The sequence below is a fragment of the Scyliorhinus torazame genome, chromosome 6, assembly GCF_047496885.1.
Source record: "Scyliorhinus torazame isolate Kashiwa2021f chromosome 6, sScyTor2.1, whole genome shotgun sequence".
In the NCBI taxonomy this organism is placed as follows: Eukaryota; Metazoa; Chordata; class Chondrichthyes; order Carcharhiniformes; family Scyliorhinidae; genus Scyliorhinus; species Scyliorhinus torazame.
In genome coordinates, this window is record NC_092712.1 from 242,970,813 (window position 1) to 242,992,139 (window position 21,327).

Consider the following 21,327-nt stretch of genomic DNA (forward strand, 5'->3'; position numbering starts at 1 on the left):
GCTATCACAAGAAGCTAATCACTAAATTAGAGCTGTTTTCATTTTAATATCAGGATCCATAGGTTTCCCCAGCTTCCTGAATCTTGCTGGTGAAAATACTCAGCAAGAATCGAGAAGTCTCAAAGAATTTCAGACAAAGATGCTCATACTCAGTTGTTTCAATACCTGCTGGGGAATCAGGTTGGATTCTGCATATCTTGTCTTAGATTTGACCTCAAAGAAAGACCATAAGACATAGGAACAGAATTAAGTCACTCGGTCCATCGAGCCGGCTCCGCCATTCAATCATGGCTGATATGTTTTTCATCCGCATTACCTCATATTCTCTTATTAATCAAGAACCTACCTACCTCTGCCTTAAAGACACTCAGTGACTTGACCTCCTTGGGCAATGAGTTCCACATATTCACCACCCTTTGGCTGAAGAAATTCCACCTCATCTCTGTTTTAAAGGATGGGCCCTTCAGTCTGAGGCTGTGCCCTCGGTTTCTAGTTTCTCCTACTAGTGGACACATCCTCTCCACGTTCACTCTACCTATGCCTCTCAGTATTCTGTCAGTTTCAATGAAATCCCCCCTCATCCTTCGAAACCCAGAATCCTCAACCGCTCCTTGTATGACAAGTCCTTCGTTCCTGGGATTATTCTTATGAACCTCCTCAGGACCCTCTTCAAGACCAGCACATCCTTCCTTAGTTACAGGGCCCAGAACTGCTCACAATATGCCAAATGGGGTCTGACCAGAGTCTTGTACAGCCTCGACAGTACATCCCTGCTCTTGTATTCTAGCCCTCTCGACATGAATGCTAACATTGCATTTGCTTTCCCAACTGCCAACTGAACCTGCATGTTAACCTTAAGAGAATCGTGAATTTGCAAAGCCTTTTCCCATTTAAAAAATAGTCTATGTCTCTATTCTTCCCACCAAAGTGCATAACCTCATACCTTTCTACATTGTAGTCCATCTGCCACGTCTTTGTCCACTCTCCTAGCCTATCCAGGTCCTTCTGCAGCATTTCTGCTTCTTGAGAACAACCTGTCCCTCTACATCATCATCTGAAAATTTAGAACAATGCCCTCAGTTCCTTAATGTATATTGTGAAAAGTTGTGGTCCAAACACTGACCCCTGCGGAACACCATTAGTCACTGGCTGCCATCCTGAAAAGGACCCCTTTATCCCCACTCTCTGCCTTCTGCCAGTCAGCCAATCCTCTATCCATGTCAGTACCTTGCCCCTAATGCCATGGGCTCTTATCTTTTTTGCAGCCTCCTGTAGGGCACCTTGTCAAAGGCATCTGAAAATCTAAATAGATAATCTTTATTATTGTCACAACTAGGCTTACATTAACACTGCAATGAAGTTACTGCAAAAATCCCCTAGTCGCCACACTCTGGTGCCTGTTTGGGTACATTGAGGAAGAATTCAGAATGTCCAATTCACCCAACAGTACGTCTTTCGGGACTTGTGAGAGGAAGCCGGAGGAAACCCACGCAGACACGGGGAGAATGTGCAGACTCCGCACAAGCCGGGAATCGAACCTGGCACGCTGGCCCTGTGAATCAACTGTGCTAACCACTGTGTTACCGTGCCGCCATGTCCTTTGTCGAACTTCCTCATATTGAACCTCCCCATAATTATTGTAATATTGCCTTTCCTCTATGCCTTTTCTATTTCCTGATTTATTTTCTGGCCCACATCCTGACTACTGCTTGGGGGCCTGTACATAACTCCCATCAGGGCCGTTTTACCGTTGCAATTCTTCAACTCTACTCACACTGATTCTATGCCTTCCGACCCTAAATTACTTCTTGCTGTCGATTTAAGTTCATTTATTACTAACAATGCATCCCCCCCCCACCCCCCCATTTGCTTGTCCTTTCGATAGGACACATATCCTTGTACATTTAGATCCCAGCCCTGATCCCCTTGCAGCCATGTCTCTGATGCCCACATCGTACTGGCCAATGTCAATGTTCACAACAGCTCATTTACCTTGTTCTGTATACTGCGCGCATTTAGGTACAATACCCTCAGTCCTGCATTGTTTGCTCCCCTTCTCATAGTTGCCCCCCTTTTTGCTGTGCCTAAAGTTGGAGTCCTGCTGCTTTCTGTACCCTACCCTCACCCTGCTCTATTACCTGTTCTGGAAACCTCTCCTGAGGCTTTAACTTGTTTAAAGTCCTCATCATTAACCTGCACACTCACCTTCTCCTTTAACTTTGATTTTCTAATTTTCCATACTACTGAACCTTCCCTCAATATTTAATTTAAAGCTCTATCTACAGCCCTAGTTATCAGATTCACCAGGACTCTGGTCCCAACTTGTTTCAGTTGAAGCTCCCTCCTTCCCCAGTACTGGTGCCAGTGTCCCATGAATTCAAACCCATTTCTCCCACACCAACCTTGGAGTCACGCATTTATCTCTTTAATCTTATTCACCCTGTGCGAATTAGCTTGTGGCTCAGGCATTGGCATGTCAGCTATGACTCTCGCCAACTTTTACAGATGCACCATAGAAAGCATTCTTTCTGGTTCTATCACAGCTTGGTATGGATCCTGTTCTGCCCAAGACCACAGGAAACTACAAAAGATCGTGAATGTAGCCCAATCCAGCACGCAAGCCAGCGTGTGACAGATCCATTGACTCTGTCTACAATTCCCGCTGCCTCTGAAAGGCAGCCAGCATAATTAACGACCCCACGCACCCCGGACATACTCTCTTTCACCTTCTTCCGTTAGGAAAGATACAAAAGTTTAAGGTCACGTACCAACTGACTCAAGAACAGCTTCGTCCCCGCTACCATCAGACTTTTGAATGGACCTAATTCATATTAAGTTTATATTTTCTATACACCATGGGTGCGATTCTCCACTCCCGCGACTAAGTGCCCACGCCGTTGAGGTTCACGACGGCACGAAACGGCCCCGATATCGACCGATTCAGGGCCCAAAAATGGGCTAGGAACGGGGCTGCGAGAAACTCGGTGGGGGGGGGGGGGTCGCTAAAGCAGCGTCATCAGCGCGCGCCGGGCATTGGTGCCGCATAAAAGCGGCGCCGCGTCATCAGCCGCCTAACTGGTGTCACCTGCGCATGCGCGGGTTGGCCAGCGCCAGCTGGCACCAACCCACACATGCGTGGTTGCCGTCCTCCCCGAGGCCGCCCCGCAAGACGATGTCGGATGGATCTTGCGGGGCGCGGAGGATAGGAGGTCCTTCAGAGAGACCGGCCCGCCGATCGGTGGGCACCGATCGCGGGCCAGACCTCTTTTGAGTGCAACCCCGGTGAAAGAACCCCCCTCGCCCCCCCCCCCACAGGCCGCCCCCCCCCCAGCGTTCCCTCGCTGTTCCCGCCGACAGCGACCAGGTGTGGATGGCGCCGGTGGGAAGCCGTCTTTTTGGGCAGGCCGCTCGGCCCATCGGGCAGGAGAACAGCGGGTGTAGCGGAGAATCACCATTTTAGGTGTCCCGGGCGATTCTCCGGCCTGCGCTGTGCAGAACTCGACGGGGCCGTTCCTGCCGCTTGGGTGCATCGCGGGAGGGCGTCGGACCGGCGTCGCAGGGAAAAATGGCGCGCCAGGCGATTCTCCAAACCGGCGCGGGAGCGGAGAATCGCGCCCCCTATCTATGACTGTAACATTACATTCTGCAGTCTCTCCTTCCTACCATGTGTACGCTATGTGTTGTCTGCATAGCGTGCAAGAAACAATACTTTTTACTGTATACTAATACATTTGACAATAAATAAAATCAAATCAAATTCTGCACTGTAGGGATTTTATATTCCTTCAGCAGAACCTCTATTCTTGTTTTACCTATGTTGTTGGTACCTATGTGGACCACGACAACTGGATCTTTACCCCCCCACTCCAATTTCCTATGCAGCACAGATGAGATATCCTGAACCCGAGCTCCAGGCAGGAAACACAACCTTCAGGACTTTTGATCCTGGCCACAGAGAAGCGTGTCTATGCCCCTAACTATACTATCCCCAATTACGGTTACATTTCTTTTCTGTGCCCCCCCCCCATGAATGACTCCCTGAACCACAGTGCTCATCCTAGGGCAGCACGGTGGTGCAGTGGTTAGCACTGCTGCCTCACGGCGCTGAGCATCCAGGTTCAATCCCACCCCCGGGTCACTGTCCATGTGGAGTTTTGCACATTCTCCCCGTGTCTGCGTAGGTTTCGTCCCCACAACCCAATGATGTGCAGGATAGGTGGATTGGCCACGTTAAATTGCCCCTTAATTGGAAAAAAAAATAATTGGGTAGTCTAAATTTACTTTTTAAAAATTTGCTCATCCTCCCTGCAGTCCCTGTTCCTGTCCACACAGGGAGAAAGAACCTCGAACCTGTTGGACAACGTGAAGGGCTGAGGCTCCTACAACCTTCTGGATCCCTCGACCTGTCTCACACGCAGCCATACCATCCTGTCCTTGACCACTGGTCGAATTCAAGTTAGTTAGTCTAAGGAGTGTGACTGCCTCCAGGAATATAGTGCCCAGGTACCTCTCCCCCTCCCAGATGGCGCAGCGTCTGAAGCTCAGAATCCAGCTCATCACCTCTGAGCCAGAGATCCTCAAGCAACCAACACTTACTACAGATGTGGTCACTGAAAACCACAATGGATCCACCATCTCCCACATCATGCAGGAGCAACACATCACCTGGCCCAACATCTCTATTTTATTTAAATAGATTTTTGTTTTTTTTAAATTTCTAGCTACTTTTAGTCTTTCAAATTTGTAAAAATATTTCTGTTTTTACTTTTAATCTGAAAGCAACTTAGATTAGGTCACGCAAAATACCAGTTACTTAACATTTTCCTATGATGTCACTCCTGGATTGCTTTTCAAACTCAGCCCTCTGCTTAGAGGGTCCCACTCAGCTCCTCCTCTTTTTAAATCTCCGCTCTGACTCTCAGCTCCCGCTTTTTAAATCTCCGCTGACTCTCATCTCCCGCTCTTTTTAAATCTCTGCTGACTCTCAGCTCCTGCTCTTTTTAAATCTCCGCTCTGACTCTCAGCTCCCGCTCTTTTTAAATCTCTGCTGACTCTCAGCTCCCACTCTTCTTAAGTCTGTGCTAATTCTCAGCACCCGTTCTTTTTAAATCTCCGCTCTGACTCTCAGCTCCCGCTCTTTTTAAATCTCTTCTCTGATTCTCAGCTCCCGCTCGTTTTAAATCTCCGTTCTGACTCTCAGCTGCCCCTCTTTTGACATCTCCACCCTGATTCTCAGCACCCGCTCTTTTTAAATCTCCGCTTCGATTCTCAGCTCCCGCTCTTTTTAAATCTCTGTTCTGACTCTCAGCTCCCGCTCTTTTTAAATCTCCACTCTGACTCTCAGCTCTTGCTCTTTTTCCATCTCCACTCTGATTCTCAGCACCCGTTCTTTTTAAATCTCCGCTCCGTCTCTCGACAAGTAGCAGGATCAGGAAATGCAGAAACCTGCTACACACAGACCTGTAGCTGCACAGAGGAGAGGGGACCAACAGAGTGCTGCAGCATGCAGGCGATCCTATCCATGAAGCAACAGCCTTGACAGATCTCAAGATGCCATGTCAGGTGGTGACAGACATCTGCAGTTTCCTGGAAGAAAATCGGCTGGCCTTAGTGTTGACCCATCACGGTCAGTCACTATCACCATCAATATTTTCAACCACTGGGCTCCACCACAAACGTTTGCAGGAACTTCTAGCTCCTGTCCACAAATGCATAAAACATGTGACTGATAACTGCTTATGTCGACATTGCTACAGATTATACAAGTCAAAATGAGGTACTCAGCTAGCATGTTCTTGGTACAAGGCATCATCGACTGCATATGTGTGGCAATGCAAGCATTCCAAAACAACCAGGAGTACTTTGTCAACTCCAAGGTTTTCCACTCCTTTAATATGCAGCTGGTGTATAACCACAGAGACATTTACGCAAGTTTGTGCAAGATGCTGTCAACTTGAGGCAATCCAAACGACGTGATCTCTTTAGAATTGGAAGCAGACTTAGGATCTAGGGAGCACAAGGATTGGTCACCCAATAGTGGAGCAATTAAAATCAGGGATGCTCAACTTTCCCACATGCTAGCAGAATCCTCCCTCTCGTAGCACTTCAGTGAAACTAAAATCAGCATCTTGATGTTCTGAGGGGACCTAGTATTAATTTGCTGTTATGTTAATTATTTAACAAATGAACGAGCCTTTATAAAAAACTGTAATAACGCAAAATTATTTTAAATGTTTTTATCGGTCAGGAAATAAAAAAAGTACATAAATTCTTTCCCCATTCTTCAGAAGTCAAATTTATGTTTGATCACTCATTGGACCAGGCTTTGGAGAATCAACATATTTCACCGACAGCAATCTCAGATGAACTTTCTGTTTATTACCCAAATTAGCTGTATATTGAATATGTTTTAGGTTTACCTAATGGATCATCCTTCAGCAGAATCTCGAGGGATTTCTTCTCTTCAACACCACGAAATCCAACCTTTTCATAATAATGAGAACGGAAGTTTCTCTGTGGATCTTCAGCCATATTTCGTCTCAAAAATAAATTGCTGTAGCGGCCAATGCTTCTTACTGAAAGCCGCAGAAGCTTTGAAATATCATCCAGTCTACTGCAATACAATGGACTGTAAAACACGTTTGTGGGAAATGTAACATGCTAAAAGTATATAGAAAGAGAGCCAAATAAATATCCAAACAGATCTGCCATGCTTAGATCGGCTAACTCACCAATATCTACTAAACTGGGCAGCAGTGTTGAATAAATCATATTGGGGTTGGAAGATTTTATTAACCTCTCAGAACATCTGACTTTAATTAAAGAATGAAGATAAATAATAGAGATTGAAAGGCTATTCAGAACATGCTGTGAAGTGCTATTACATATGAATTATGCACAGTCAACAGAAGCCCTTTGAAAACACCTGCTGAAATCAACCTCTAGAATTCCTTCAATGCAGGAGGCCATTCGGCCCACCGAGTCCGCACCAATCCTCTGAAAGAGCACCCGACCTAAGCCCACACCACCACCCAATCCCCGTAACCCCACCTAACCTGCACATCTTTAGACACTAAGGGGCAATTTAGCATGCCAATCTACCTAACCTGCACATATTTGGACTGTGGGAAGAAACCGGAGCATCCAGAGGACACCCACGCAGGCACGGGAGAAAATGCAAACTCCACAGTCACCCAAGGTCGAAATTGAACTCAGGTCCCTGGCACTGTGTGGCAGCAATGCTAAACATTGTGTCACGCAAGTTAATAAAATGTTATGGATTGCAAAAGCTGTAATGGAGCTGCAAATACTCCCCGGAACAGTCTAGCTTCACGGCTTACATTCCATTAATTACTGAAGAGAATAAATGAAGAACACAAAAAAAATTAAATCATAGACTATAAGGTCATTCAGCCAATTGTGTTGATGCTGGCTCTCTGAAGGAACAATTCATCGAGTGCTACTCCCCTGCCTTTTTCCTATAGCTCTGCAAATTTTATCTTTTCAGATTACGATTCAATTTTATCCAAAAATTGGCTGTCTCCACCACATGTTCAGGCAGTGCATTCCAGATCCTAACTAATGTGTTTCCTCATGTCACCGTTGCTCCTTTGCCAATTACTTTAAATCTGCGCTCTCTGTTACCCATTCCTTTCATGAGTGAGAACAGTTGCTCTGTTGTACAGTCAAATTGTGAAAGGAAAATATATTCATTCATCTGTTGGACTGCTTTATAAAGTCATTTTTTCCTGTGGTTTTCAAAATTGACAATTGCTGAGCTGACAAAATGTCTCCAGCTGGTCACCTGCCTTGCCGCAGTTAAAAGTAACAATGGCCACGTGGACAATGAATCTGCTATAGCCTACTTTGAACAAAGGCAAGGTTTCGCAGGTCTTCAATCTCTCCTAATAGTACGACTGACCGAAGCAATAGCAGTTCTAACACAATGGTATTGATGAGAGAGCTTGTTTGCCAACCCGAAACCAGATGTGTCCGAGAAGAGAAGAATTAAAAACCTAGATTGGTTCCAGTTTTGCCTGTCTCTTTATGGGTATGTTGAACATTCCCTGTTCCAGTCCTACGCCGGCCCCACCCCACAACTCTATCAGTACATCAATGCCAGTTTCCACCTGGAGCTGGAAAGCTTTATTAATTTTACTTTCAATTTCCACTCCACTATCACTTTCACATAGAACATAGAACGATACAGCGCAGTACAGGCCCTTCGGCCCACGATGTTGCACCGACATGGGAAGTCAAAAAAACAAAAGCCATCTAACCTACACTATGCCATTATCATCCATATGCTTATCCAATAAAGTTTTAAATGCCCTCAATGTTGGCGAGTTCACGACTGTTGCAGGTAGGGCATTCCACGGCCTCACCACTCTTTGCGTAAAGAACCTACCTCTGACCTCTGTCCTATATCTATTACCCCTCAGGTTAAGGCTACGTCCCCTCGTGCTAGCCATTTCCATCCGCGGGAGAAGGCTCTCACTGTCCACCCTATCTAACCCCCTGATCAGTTTGTATGCCTCTATTAAGTCTCCTCTTAACCTTCTTCTAACGAAAACAACCTCAAGTCCATCAGCCTTTCCTCATAAGATTTTCCCTCCATACCAGGCAACATCCTGGTAAATCTCCTCTGCACCCGTTCCAAAGCTTCCACGTCCTTCCTATAATGAGGTGACCAGAACTGTACGCAATACTCCAAATGCGGCCGTACCAGAGTTTTGTACAGCTGCAACATGACCTCATGACTCCGGAACTCAATCCCTCTACCAATAAAGGCCAACACTCCATAGGCCTTCTTCACAACCCTGGGTGGCAACTTTCAAGGATCTATGCACATGGACACCGAGATCCCTCTGCTCATCCACACTTCCAAGAATTTTACCATTAGCCAAATATTCCGCATTCCTGTCATTCCTTCCAAAGTGACTCACCTCACACTTCTCTACATTAAACTCCATTTGCCACCTCTCAGCCCAACTCTGCAGCTTATCTATGTCCCTCTGTAACCTGCAACATCCTTCCGCACTGTCGACAACACCACCGACTTTAGTGTCGTCTGCAAATTTACTCACCCACCCTTCTGCGCCCTCCTCTAGGTCATCTATAAAAATGACAAACCGCAACGGCCCCAGAACAGATCCGTGTGGTACGCCACTTGTAACTGAACTCCATTCTGAACATTTCCCATCAACCACCACCCTCTGTCTTCTTTCAGCTAGCCAATTTCTGATCCACATCTCTAAATCACCCTCAATCCCCAGCCTCCGTATTTTCTGCAATAGCCTACCGTGGGGAACCTTATCAAACGCTTTACTGAAATCCATATACACATCAACAGCTCTACCCTCGTCTACCTGTTCAGTCACCTTCTCAAAGAACTCGATAAGGTTTGTGAGGCATGACCTACCCTTCACAAAGCCATGCTGACTATCCCTAATCATATTATTCCTATCTAGATGATTATAAATCTTGTCTCTTATAATCCCCTCCAAGACATTACCCACAACAGACGTGAGGTTCACCGGTCTATAGTTGCCGGGGTTGTCTCTACTCCCCTTCTTGAACAAAGGAACCACATTTGCTATCCTCCAGTCCTCTGGCACTATTCCTGTAGCCAATGATGACATAAAAATCAAAGCCAAAGGCTCAGCAATCTCTTCCCTGGCTTCCCAGAGAATCCTAGGAGAAATCCCATCAGGCCCCGGGGACTTATCTATTTTCAGCCTGTCCAGAATTGCCAACACCTCTTCCCTACGTACCTCAATGCCATCTATTCTATTAGCCTGGGTCTCGGCATTCTCCTCCACAACATTCCCTTTTTCCTGAGTGAATGACGAAAAATATTCATTTAGTATCTCGCCTATCTCTTTAGACTCCACACACAACTTCCCATCCCGGTCCTTGACTGGCCCTACTCTTACCCTAGTCATTCTTTTATTCCTGACATACCTATAGAAAGCTTTTGGGTTTTCCTTGATCCTTCCTGCCAAATACTTCTCATGTCCCCTCCTTGCTCGTCGTAGCTCTCTCTTTAGATCCTTCCACGCTACCTTGTAACTATCAAGCGCCCCAACTGAAACTTCACACCTCATCTTCACATAGGCCTCCTTCTTCCTCTTATCAAGAGATTCCACTTCTTTGGTAAACCATGGTTCCCTCGCTCGACGCCTTCCTCCCTGCCTGACCGGTACGTACTTATCAAGAACACGCAGTAGCTGTTCCTTGAACAAGCTCCACATATCCAGTGTGTCCAACACTTGCAGCCTACTTCTCCAACCTACCCCCCCCAAGCCATGTCTAATGGCATCATAATTGCCCTTCCCCCAGCTAGAACTCTTGCCCTGCGGGGTATACGTATCCCTTTCCATCACTAACGTAAACGTCACCGAATTGTGGCCACTGTCCCCAAAGTGCTCACCTACCTCCAAATCTAACACCTGGCCTGGTTCATTACCCAAAACCAAATCCAATGTGGCCTGTCAACATATTGTGTCAGGAAACCCTCCTGTACACATTGTACAAAAAACGACCCATCTAATGTACTCGAACTATATCTTTTCCAGTCAATATTTGGAAAGTTAAAGTCTCCCATAATAACTACCCTGTTACTTTCGCTCTTATCCAGAATCTTCTTCGCCATACTTTCCTCTACATCCCTAGAACTATTTGGAGGCCTATAGAAAACTCCCAACAGGGTGACCTCTCCTTTCCGGTTTCTAACCTCAGCCCATACTACCTTGGAAGAAGAGTCCCCATCTAGCATCCTCTCCGGCACAGTAATACTGTTCTTGACTAGCAGCGCCACACCTCCCCTTCTTTTGCCTCCTTCTCTGAGCTTACTAAAACACCTAAACCCCGGAACCTGCAACAACCATTCCTGTCCCTGCTCTATCCATGTCTCCGAAATGGCCACAACATCGAAGTCCCAGGTACCAACCCATGCTGCCAGTTCCCCTACCTTATTTTGTATACTCCTGGCATTGAAGTAGACACACTTCAAACCACCTACCTGAACACTGGCCCCCTCCTGCAAAGTCAAATCTGTGCTCCTGACCTCTATACTCTCAATCTCTCATACCCTAAAACTACAATCCGGGTTCCCATGCCCCTGCTGCATTAGTTTAAACCCCCCCAAAGATCACTAACAAATCTCCCCCCCAGGATATTTGTGCCCCTCAGGTTCAGATGTAGACCATCCTGTCTGTAGAGGTCCCACCTTCCCCAGAAAGAGCCCCAGTTATCCAGAAATCTGAATCCCTCCCGCCTGCACCATCCCTGTAGCCACGTGTTTAATTGCTCTCTCTCCCTATTCCTCATCTCATTATCACGTGGCACGGGCAACAACCCAGAGATAACAACTCTGTTTGTTCTCGTTCTGAGCTTCCATCCTAGCTCCCTGAAAGCCTGCCTGACATCCTTGTTCGCTTTCCTACCTATGTCGTTAGTGCCAATGTGGACCACGACTTGGGGCTGCTCCCCCTCCCCCCTAAGGACCCGGAAAACACGATCCGAGACATCACGTACCCTTGCACCTGGGAGGCAACATACCAAACGTGAGTCTCTCTCGCTCCCACAAAATCTCCTATCTGTGCCCCTGACTATCGAGTCCCCAATTACTAATGCTCTGCTCCTCTCCCCCCTTCCCTTCTGAGCAACAGGGACAGACTCTGTGCCAGAGGCCCGTACCCCATGGCTTACATGTTCCATACTCAACACTTCCCTTCACTTCCTTGACCTATCTCCATTTCTGGGGATATTCTGTCCATTACAAGCCCATCGACTCACACAGCACTTCACAAACCACATCCTTTCAGGACTCCATCCCATACCCCCAGTTTCATAGAATCTAAATTTCATAGAATTTACAGTGCAGAAGGAGGCCATTCGGCCCATCGAGTCTGCACCGGCTCTTGGAAAGAGCACCCTACCCAAGGCCAACACCGCCACCCTATCCCCATAACCCAACCAACACTAAGGGCAATTTTGGACACTAAGGGCAATTTAGCATGGCCAATCCACCTAACCTGCACATCTTTGGACTGTGGGAGGAAACCGGAGCACCCGGAGGAAACCCACGCACACACGGGGAGGATGTGCAGACTCCGCACAGACAGTGACCCAAGCTGGAATCGAACCTGGGACCCTGGAGCTGTGAAGCAATTGTGTTATCCACAAGGCTACCGTGCTGCCCCGTTTCTTCGCCTCCATTTTATCTGTTCTGATGCCACTTTCCAAAACAGTGCTGCTGCCATGGTCTTCATTCTTCCTTAATGGTCTCCCACCCACTATGATCAACAGGGCTCTCAACCATGTCTTTCCCATCTCCCACACCGCTGCTCTCACCCTTTCCCCTCCCTCCCAGAAACAGGATAGAGTCTCCCTTATCCTCACCTTTCACCCCACCAGCCTCCGCATTCAAAGAATCCCCCTCCGTCAGTTCCGCCAACTCCAGCATGATACCATTACCAAAAACAGCTTCCCCATACTACCTAACAGCATTCTGCAGGAAACTGTTCCCCCCAGGTTAATAATAATAATCGCTTATTGTCACAAGTAGGCTTCAATAAAGTTACTGTGAAAAGCCCCTTGTCGCCACATTCCGGCGCCTGTTCGGGGAGGCCGGTACGGGAATTGAACCCTGCTGCTGGCCTTGTTCTGCATTACAAGCCAGCTGTTTAGTCCACTGTGCTAAACCATGGATACCCATGTTCACTCCTCCATCACACCTTCTTCCCACGCAATCGCAGGTGTAACACCTGCCCCTTTACCTCCTCCCTACTCACCATCCAAGGCCCTAAACATTCTTTTCAGGTGAGGCAGTGCTTCGTGTGCACGTCCTACAATCTGGACTGTTGCATTTGCTGCTCCAAATGCAGACTGGTGGCTGCTTTTGTCCATCCGCAAGCAAAACCCAGACCTTCCTGTCACTTGCCATTGCAACTCACCATCCTGCTCTCATATCCACATGTCTGTCCTTGGCCTGCTGCAATGCTCCAGTAAAACCCAGCGCAAACTAGAGGAACAGCACCTCATCTTCCGATTCGGCACATTACAGCCTTCCGGACTTGACATTGAGTTCAACAACTTCAAACTGTGAACTCGCTCCTCTGCCTTCACCCCATTTTTATTTTAATCAATTCATATTTTTTCCATCAATCTGTTTTCCCCTCACCATTGTCCCTCCTCCTCCCATCCCACCCGGGCCATCTGTTCCCTGTTCCTCATTGTCCTTTGGCACATTGTGTTAATCCTGATCTGTTAATGTGCCACTATCAGCACCCTTCTTAGCCTTGATCATCACCATTTACATTCCCTTTGTCTTTCTGTCCATGACATCTTTGTCAATCTCCATCCATCACTGGCCCTCTATCGAGCCCCACTGCTCCTCGCTCCTCCCACACTATAAATCTGATCCTATTTCCAGTTCTCTCTAGCTTTGACAAAGAAGCATCTAGACTTGAAACATTAGCTCTGTTCTCTCTCCACAGATGCTGTCAGACCTGAGATTGCCCAGTGGTTTCTGTTTTTGTTTCAGATTCCAGCATCGCAGTAATTTGCTTTTACCTGGATTCCAGCTTTGAGAATAGACATCCAGTCTCCAACATTGAAGTGGTGCATCACATGATCTCCCCCAAGCTGCACTGTAATATCGTCAGTGGAACCAGATTCCAGCAGTTCCCATCTGACCTCCAATGTGAACAGAACTGCAGGCAACAGCCTGTGCTGTTTACCATCAAATCGCTGGCAACAGAAAGAACTTTGGCTCTCATCAAACGTCCCAACTGCTGAAATTGAAAATCCATGCCTCCAAACTAACTTACTCTACATACATTCTCCCGATGTGGAAGTCTCGGCCTGGAAATATGGAGCCTTCTACAATCAGTCAACCTCTCTTGGAAGGGACATTCCTGTTGACTTCTGATGTCTGTTATTGTGGTTTGTGCCCTGAACCCCCTTCCTTTCCCCTTATCTCCCATTTATTGTGAGAGTATAAAAGGGCTCTAAAGTGTATGTGTAAAAATAAACAAACCCTTTTTTTTCATCTTACCTCAGATTTGCTGTGCAATTCATTATTAGAGGATTGGAACATGCCAAATTTAAGGAAAATATGCCACCATTTATGAAGGGGGAAATCAGAATTAAAAAACACCTTTCTGTTTATGGACAGGTAGAAAGGGGGAAGATACAGTTCCAATTTACCCCGCCCCCCCTGGGAGGAGGAGTAGGAAATTCAGCCCCTAGAACCTGCTCCACATGATTGAGAAGCCAACAAGCTGAAACCTAGATCAGCCAAAAAAGGAGATTTACCTGGTCTAATGGTCTTTCCCTACCCCTCTGTTAGGGCAGCCCTCTGCATCTTCATCATCCAAGAAGAGGGAAAAGATGATCTGAGAGCAAATTCTGAAATAAGACCGCTGTCAACTGACTTAAATCTCATATCGAAATAGAGAAGCAAGAAACAGTTGCTCAGATTTTACTCATTATTTTCAAGCAAACCAAGCAATTCATAAGAGGTAACAACTATGATAATGTACACACTTACACAGGTGAAATGTGGGAAATACTGGAAGGTAACATGTCTATCCTAAAGATAGCCTTGGTCTTGAAGAAAGACTAGACCATATGGCTCTTTTCCAATCATTAAAATTAAATAGACTTGACAGAATCAGTCATTTCAGAGGACATCAGGAGCTATAACATTGCGACCTGTCCTCGTGATGGTGGCTGAGGGATAAATATTGATTAGGACATTGGAAGACATCACTGGCTTTTTTAAATGACATGTAATGTTTTAGACCCACCCGAGGAGGCTGCATTTGCTGTCAAGGTCGGGTGATTCTGTTGCTCCCATACATTATAGTGAGCGACGGTATCGGCAGTGGTCAGGACCAAAAATGACGCCACTCAAATAATCAGTTGTGGTTTCTTCCATTTAGGCAACAATCAAAGCCAACCCCCTTTTTAAACTAGGAAGTACAATTTAAGCACAAAATTTAATAAAAGGTTTGAAGTCCTGTCATTAAATAAAGGGTGTTTCACACAAAGTAGTTTAATGATTCTTGATCAGCTGGACAATTTGCAAACCCCTCGGTGTCATTGTTGCTTGACTTAAGTTCTTGTGATTTAATCCAACATCTGTGTAAGCAGGGTCTCCTTCGGGCTGAGTTGTAACCATAGGAGACGAGGCTTATCCTCTCTGAGAGACTCAACAATGTGATACATGAGCCAGAGATGTGTACAGTATGGCAGGGCATTCCCTTGTTACTGAGTTCGACTGGCCCAACAATGGAATTTGGAAATATTAAGGGAATAGATAGCTTTATTATTCTTCAGGCGAAACCTAAACTTCCAAACATATTCATTGTCGGCAGTGTGTCCATACAGATATAAAAGCTTTTCATGCATGTGCAGAGGTGTGCTGGCAGGCTGGGTGCAGCAGAATTATGTCATTGGCGTTCTGCTTACGTACAGACTGGCCATCTTCCAATATCAGGAGTTACAGCGAGAGGGATAATGGTGCCATGTTTAGTGTCTTATCTGAAAGATGGCGCTTCTATCAGTGCAGCACTCCCTCAATGTCTGCTCAAGCCTCTGGAGTGGGGTTTGAACACATCATGCGTCAAAGGCACGAGTGCTACTACTAAATCAAGGCTTGCATCAGAAATTCTGACCAGACTTGAGAATTAGCTTGACGGACTTCTGATGGCGACATGTAGGTGGAAGTCTTACGTTGGGTGGCTCCTACTAGAGTCTTTGATTTTCTGATCTTTATGCCCCGTCTCAGGGGTACTTTTTAGATGAGCTGGTGAGAGACGTTCTAAGTAATCGATGGAATGCGAAGTTCCAGAAGAAAGGTCAAGGAAGAAATGGGCCGAGCGAAAGTCCACCGGCGAGTGCTGTTGTGAGTCCAACAGGAGGGATGATGACACGTGCTGGTTCGTCAGGTGGGGCAGCTCCCATTATAGTTGAAACTCTGACCAAGGTAGTTTTGGGGGAGATTGAAAGGCTGTTCGCCAAGCATTTAGAGGTGCATCAGAAGGAGATGATGGCCTCGCTCAAAGAGTGGGTGGAGGAGACACTTGCCCTGATAAAGGTGGCATTGCCGAAGACGAAGATGGAGTGCACGGAGCATGGAGAGAAGATGAAGTGGGTGGAGGAGGCTTTGTCGAAGCATAGCGACTTGTTCATCTCGGTGGGTGAGGAGTTGCGGAGAGTGGCGGAGGTCAATAAAGGGTTAAGAGCCAAAGTGAAGGACCTGGAAAACAGGTCAAGGAGACAGAATTTGAGGATCGTGGACTTGTCTGAGGGGATGGAGAGCCCTCCCTCTAGGGGTTGGACAGGGGCCATTGGTCGCTCTGGCCAAAGCCGAAAACAAATGAGTCACAAAGGGCGGTCATAGTCTGCTTCCACAGTTACCAGGTGTAACTGTTCTCAGGCATGGGGCTTCGGGTTAATTTTTAAAAATAAATTTAAAGTACCCAATTATTTCTTTTCCAATTAAGGGGCAATTTAGCGTCGCAAATCCACCTCATCTGCACATCTTTGGGTTGTGAAGTTGAAACCCACACAGTCACGGGGAGAATGTATAAACTCCACACAGGCAGTAACCACGGCCGGGATTCGAACCCAGGTCCTCAGTGCCATAGGCACATGCCACACCTGGGTTATTAAGTATATGTTGGGAGGAGGATGGGGCTCTGGTAGGGGACATCGTGCTAGCAAATGAAGGTCAGCTAGTGAATTGGAGTGTGGTGGGGGAGAGGCCATGGTCGTTGGAGCCTGGTTGGGCAAGTTTCGATGCGCCTGGGAGGTGTGAATCGAGGGGAGGGGGTTGGAGGAGATTGATACTGGTTTGCAAGAGGAAGTGGTTGGGAGATGGGGGTTGGCAGTGACGAAAGGATGGGGTGGTCCTGCCGGGTTGGTGGGGCCTGAGGTAGTAGTGATGGCGGATAGAAGGGCAGGGGAGGGTGAGAGGCCCCTGGTCAGAATGGTAATGTGCAAGGGTTGGGGGGACCGACGAAGAGGGTGAGGGTTTTCCCGCACTTGAAGAGTTCGAAAGCTGGTGTGGTGATGCTGCAAGTGACCCATCTGAGGGTGAAGGACCAGATGAGGCTTAGGAAGGGATGGGTGAGCCAGGTGGTTCATTTAGGATTTGATAGCAGGGCTCGGGGGTGGCGATTCTGGTGGGCAAGCGAGTGAGGTTCCAGATGGAGAAGTTGGTGGCAAATCAGGGGGGTAGGTACGTGATTGTAACGGATGTGCAAGAGGGAGGTTGATGGTGTTTGTTAGCGTATAAGACCCCAATTTGGGGTAATGCGGGGTTCATAAAGAAAACACAGGCTGCCATTTCGAAGCTGGATACCAATGAGTTGATTTGGGGAATGGGAGGGGGTTGGAATACAGCGCTGGAACTGAGGGTGGACAGGTCCCAGCCGCGCTCGATGTCCCCGTTATGGGGATGGGTGCAAAGGCGTTTATAAGAGAGTTGGGGGTTGACCCGTGGAGATTTCTGCGCCCGAGGGATTGGGAGTACTCATTTTTTTCACCCATGCACAGGTGCTCTCGAGGATTGATGGCGGGAATATCATCAAATCTGCTGACAAGGGTTGCACTTGTGTCTGGAGCACCAACCTCGAGGTCAATCTCTCTGACACTTTCTCGTACTTTCCCTCATACCACACCAAACATCAAGCCATCGTTTCCAGGAGTATCACTGCCCTCATCTCTGGAGATCTGCCCTCCACAATCTCCAACCTCAGTCTTCCAGTCCAAAACTACCTGCTTTTACCTCCTTCCCAAAGTCCACCAACAGGACTGCAGTTTCAGACATCTCAACTTCTACCCTGTCTAGCCTCTTCCCGCCTACAGCTATGACTCTTCCAACACCTTTAACAGTTTCCAATTTCCTGACTTTCAGCATTCCGAAGGGACCATACCCTCTACAACAGCCTTGCACACTCCTCAGTTTACTTTTCACCATGGGCATCCAAACCCTCTGCATCTCCATCCTACACCAGCACACTCAGCTCTCTTGCTTCTTTGAATGGAGATCCAACCAGTTCTCATCCACACCACCCTCCCTCCTCTGCCAGTTGAGCTGGTCATCCCTGAACAACTTCTTCCATTCCACTCACTTCCGCCAAATAAAATGAATACTACAGACATTTGCATGAGCACATTACACCTGCCTTTTCGTAGAATGTGTAAAATTCTTTCTTCCAGTCCTATTCAGGCACCTCCCTCACCTCTACATGGATAATTGTTTTGGTGGTGTTTTATGTTTTCACCCTGAACTTCCAAATTCTACCCTCACCTCACCTTCATGACTCTTCTCTTCCTCAACTTTTCTGTCTCAATTTCTGGGAATAGACTATTGACAAATATTCCTTATGGGTCTACTGAATCCCACAAGAACCTCGACTACACTTCCTCAAACTCTACTCCCTGTAAGGATCTATCTCATTCTCCCAACCTCTGTCTCAGTTGTGTTTGTTCAGATGATGCAATCTTCTGCTTCTGGTCTTCCTTTCTTCCTCAACCAAGAATTCCCCCCCACCACGGTTGACGGGGCACTCAATCATGTCCGACCCATTTCCCGAACTTCTGTTCTGACATCATTCCATCCCTCTCAGAAGCATGCTAGGGTGATCATCTCCCCCCCCCCCCCCAACCAGTCTCCGTATTCAATGGACCATCCCCGAATATGCCACCACCAAACTCATATTCCCTCCTCATGCAGCATTCTGAAGGGGCCATATCCTCTAAGACAGCCTTGCCATTCCTCAGTCACCCCCAGTACTTTTCCCTTTGCTAAAGCACCTTTCCATAAAGGCACAGGAGATGCAACACCTGCCTTATTTATCACTATCTTCTCAGTGTCCAAGGTCCCAAGTACTCCTTGTGATTTACATGTTCTTCTTCCAATTTAGTAAATTGTATTTGACTGTAATGACATAGTCTCCTCTGCACTGCGAGATGCAGAACACCTCCATTCAGTCTGCAAGCATGTCTCAGTTCCCTGTCATTTTAATTATCAACTTTGCACCCAATCTGATCTGTCCTTGGCCCCTACCGTATTGCAATGAAGCTCTGGCAAGTTCAAGGTACAGCAGCTATCGGTACAGTCTTAATAATAATCACTTATTGTCACAAATAGGCTTCAGTGAAGTTACTGTGAAAAGCCCCTAGTCGCCACATCCCGGTGTCTGTTCGGGGCGGCTGGTACGGGAATTGAACCCGCGCTGCTGGCATCGTTCTGCATTGCAAGCCAGCTATTTAGCCCGCTGTGCTAAACCCACCCCATGTCTTCTGGAAACAACATGAAATTTAATCATTTTAGAACATAATCGCTGCCCCCATGGTTGTTGGTTTAGTTTTTCTCACATTCTCTATGGTTTCTTTCATCTGGCATTTGAGGTGGAGAATTAGGATCCTGCCATTGAAGACTCACCTTGTTTCCTTACCTGTCGCATTATAAGTCGCAGGGGCTGGTTTAGCACAAGGTTAAATCACTGGCTTTGAAAGCAGACCAAGGCAGGCCAGCAGCACGGTTCAATTCCTGGACCAGCCTCCCCGAACAGGCGCCGGAATGTGGCGACTAGGGGCTTTTCACAGTAACTTCATTTGAAGCCTACTTGTGACAATAAGCGATTTTCATTTCATAACTTGCTGTGGCTTCACATATGTAACCTTTTGGCATTCAATGTCTCCTGCCCTCCACCCTATCAAAGACATTCCTTTTTCCTCCCCAACCAGCTCCACTTTCATTTTTGTAAGATCTATCTGTTGGGTGTGTGTGTGTGCATGTGTATGTGACAGGTCCTATCTTGGGGGGAGGGGGGGGGAGAAAGAGGGTAGCTGTTTGGGGGAGGGTTGACGGATCCTAATTTGGGGGGGGGGTGGTGTGTGTGTGACAGGTCCTATCTGGGGGGTGGGGGAGTGGCTGTTTGGGGGTGGGGGTTGTCTGACAAATCCTATCGGTGGGGTGGGCGGTGCTTGTGACAGGTTCTATGTGGGGGGAGTTGGGTGTGATGGGTCCTGCCCGGGGGGGGGGGGGGGGGGGGGGCTATGGCGGAGTGGGTGCGTGAGAAAGGTCCTATGGGGGTGGGGGGATTGGTTTGTTGGTTGGGGGAAGAGTGGCTGTTTGGGGTTGGGCTGTGATGGGTTCTATCTGGGGGGCGGTGGTGATGGGCCTTGGGGGGCTGTTTTGGGGGGGGCTGTTTTGGGGGGGGCTATGACGGGTGCTGTCTGGGGAGGGGGGTGGTGCGAGTGTGACAGGTCGTATCTAGGGTTGTGTGATGGGTCTTAGGGGCTGTTTGGGGTGGGGGGGGGGGGCGATGATGGTCCGGTCCGGACGAGGGGGGTGTGCGTGCAGATCCTATCTGGGAGGAGGGAAGAGCGAGTGGCTGTTTTATTTGGGGGGGAGAGAGAGAGACGGCGCCTGTCTTGGGGGGGGGGGGTCGGCCTTATCTTTGCATCTTTTCGACCTCCCCACTGTCAGCACATTCCGGGGCATCAGTGCCGCCACAATAACACGCACCCGTCCGCCCGCGGCCTACCAACTCACCCAGACAGGCTCCTCGTCCGGACACCGCAACCGGAAACTGCCCATCTCCCGGAAATGAGGTCACAACACTGCGACCGAAAAAAAATGCAGACTCAGAATGTTTATGTTTCAGTGACAGAGCAGCATCTCATCCAGCTCCCCATCAGCATCTCATCCAGCTCCCCATCAGCATCTCATCCAGCACCCCATCAGCATCTCATCCAGCTCCCCATCAGCATCTCATCCAGCTCCCCATCAACATCTCATCCAGCTCCCCATCAACATCTCATCCAGCTCCCCATCAGCATCTCATCCAGCTCCCCATCAGCATCTCATCCAGCTCCCCATCAGCATCTCATCCAGCTCCCCATCAGCATCTCATCCAGCTCCCCATCAGCATCTCATTCAGCTCCCCATCAGCATCTCATCCAGCTCCCCATCAGCATCTCATCCAGCTCCCCATCAACACCTCATCCAGCTCCCCATCAACTCGTCATCCAGCCCCCATCAGCACCTCATCCAGCCCCCATCAGCATCTCTTCAACCTCCCCATCAGCATCGAATCCAGATCCCCGTCAACACCTCAACCAGCTCCCCATCAGCACTTCAACCAGCTCCCCATCAACTTCTCATCCAGCTCCCCATCAGCCCCTCATCCAGCTCCCCATCAACACCTCATCCACTCCCCATCATCACCTCACCCGGCTCCCCATCAGCATCTCTTCAACCTCCCCATCAGCATCTAATCCAGATCCCCGTCAACACCT

General features: G+C 47.9%; 1 protein-coding gene across 8 annotated transcripts in view; it reads right to left on the reverse strand.

Moving 5' to 3' along the window:
- tbc1d7 (TBC1 domain family, member 7) overlaps nucleotides 1-20,653 on the reverse strand; it is a 69,130-nt gene extending 48,477 nt beyond the window's left edge. The window contains exons 1-2 of one of the 8 annotated variants that reach the window (XM_072509541.1): nucleotides 20,582-20,653; nucleotides 6,420-6,628 (exon numbers count right to left, since the gene is read on the reverse strand). In XM_072509541.1, coding sequence (XP_072365642.1) covers nucleotides 6,420-6,531 — 112 coding nt within the window. In that variant the 5' untranslated portion in view covers nucleotides 6,532-6,628; nucleotides 20,582-20,653. Of the gene's footprint in view, nucleotides 1-6,419; nucleotides 6,629-14,322; nucleotides 14,403-14,816; nucleotides 18,061-19,465; nucleotides 19,602-20,581 lie in introns of those variants that run through there. The other 7 variants (XM_072509545.1, XM_072509543.1, XM_072509544.1 and 4 more) reach the window with 7 other exon arrangements.
- Nucleotides 20,654-21,327: the final 674 nt, after the last annotated feature.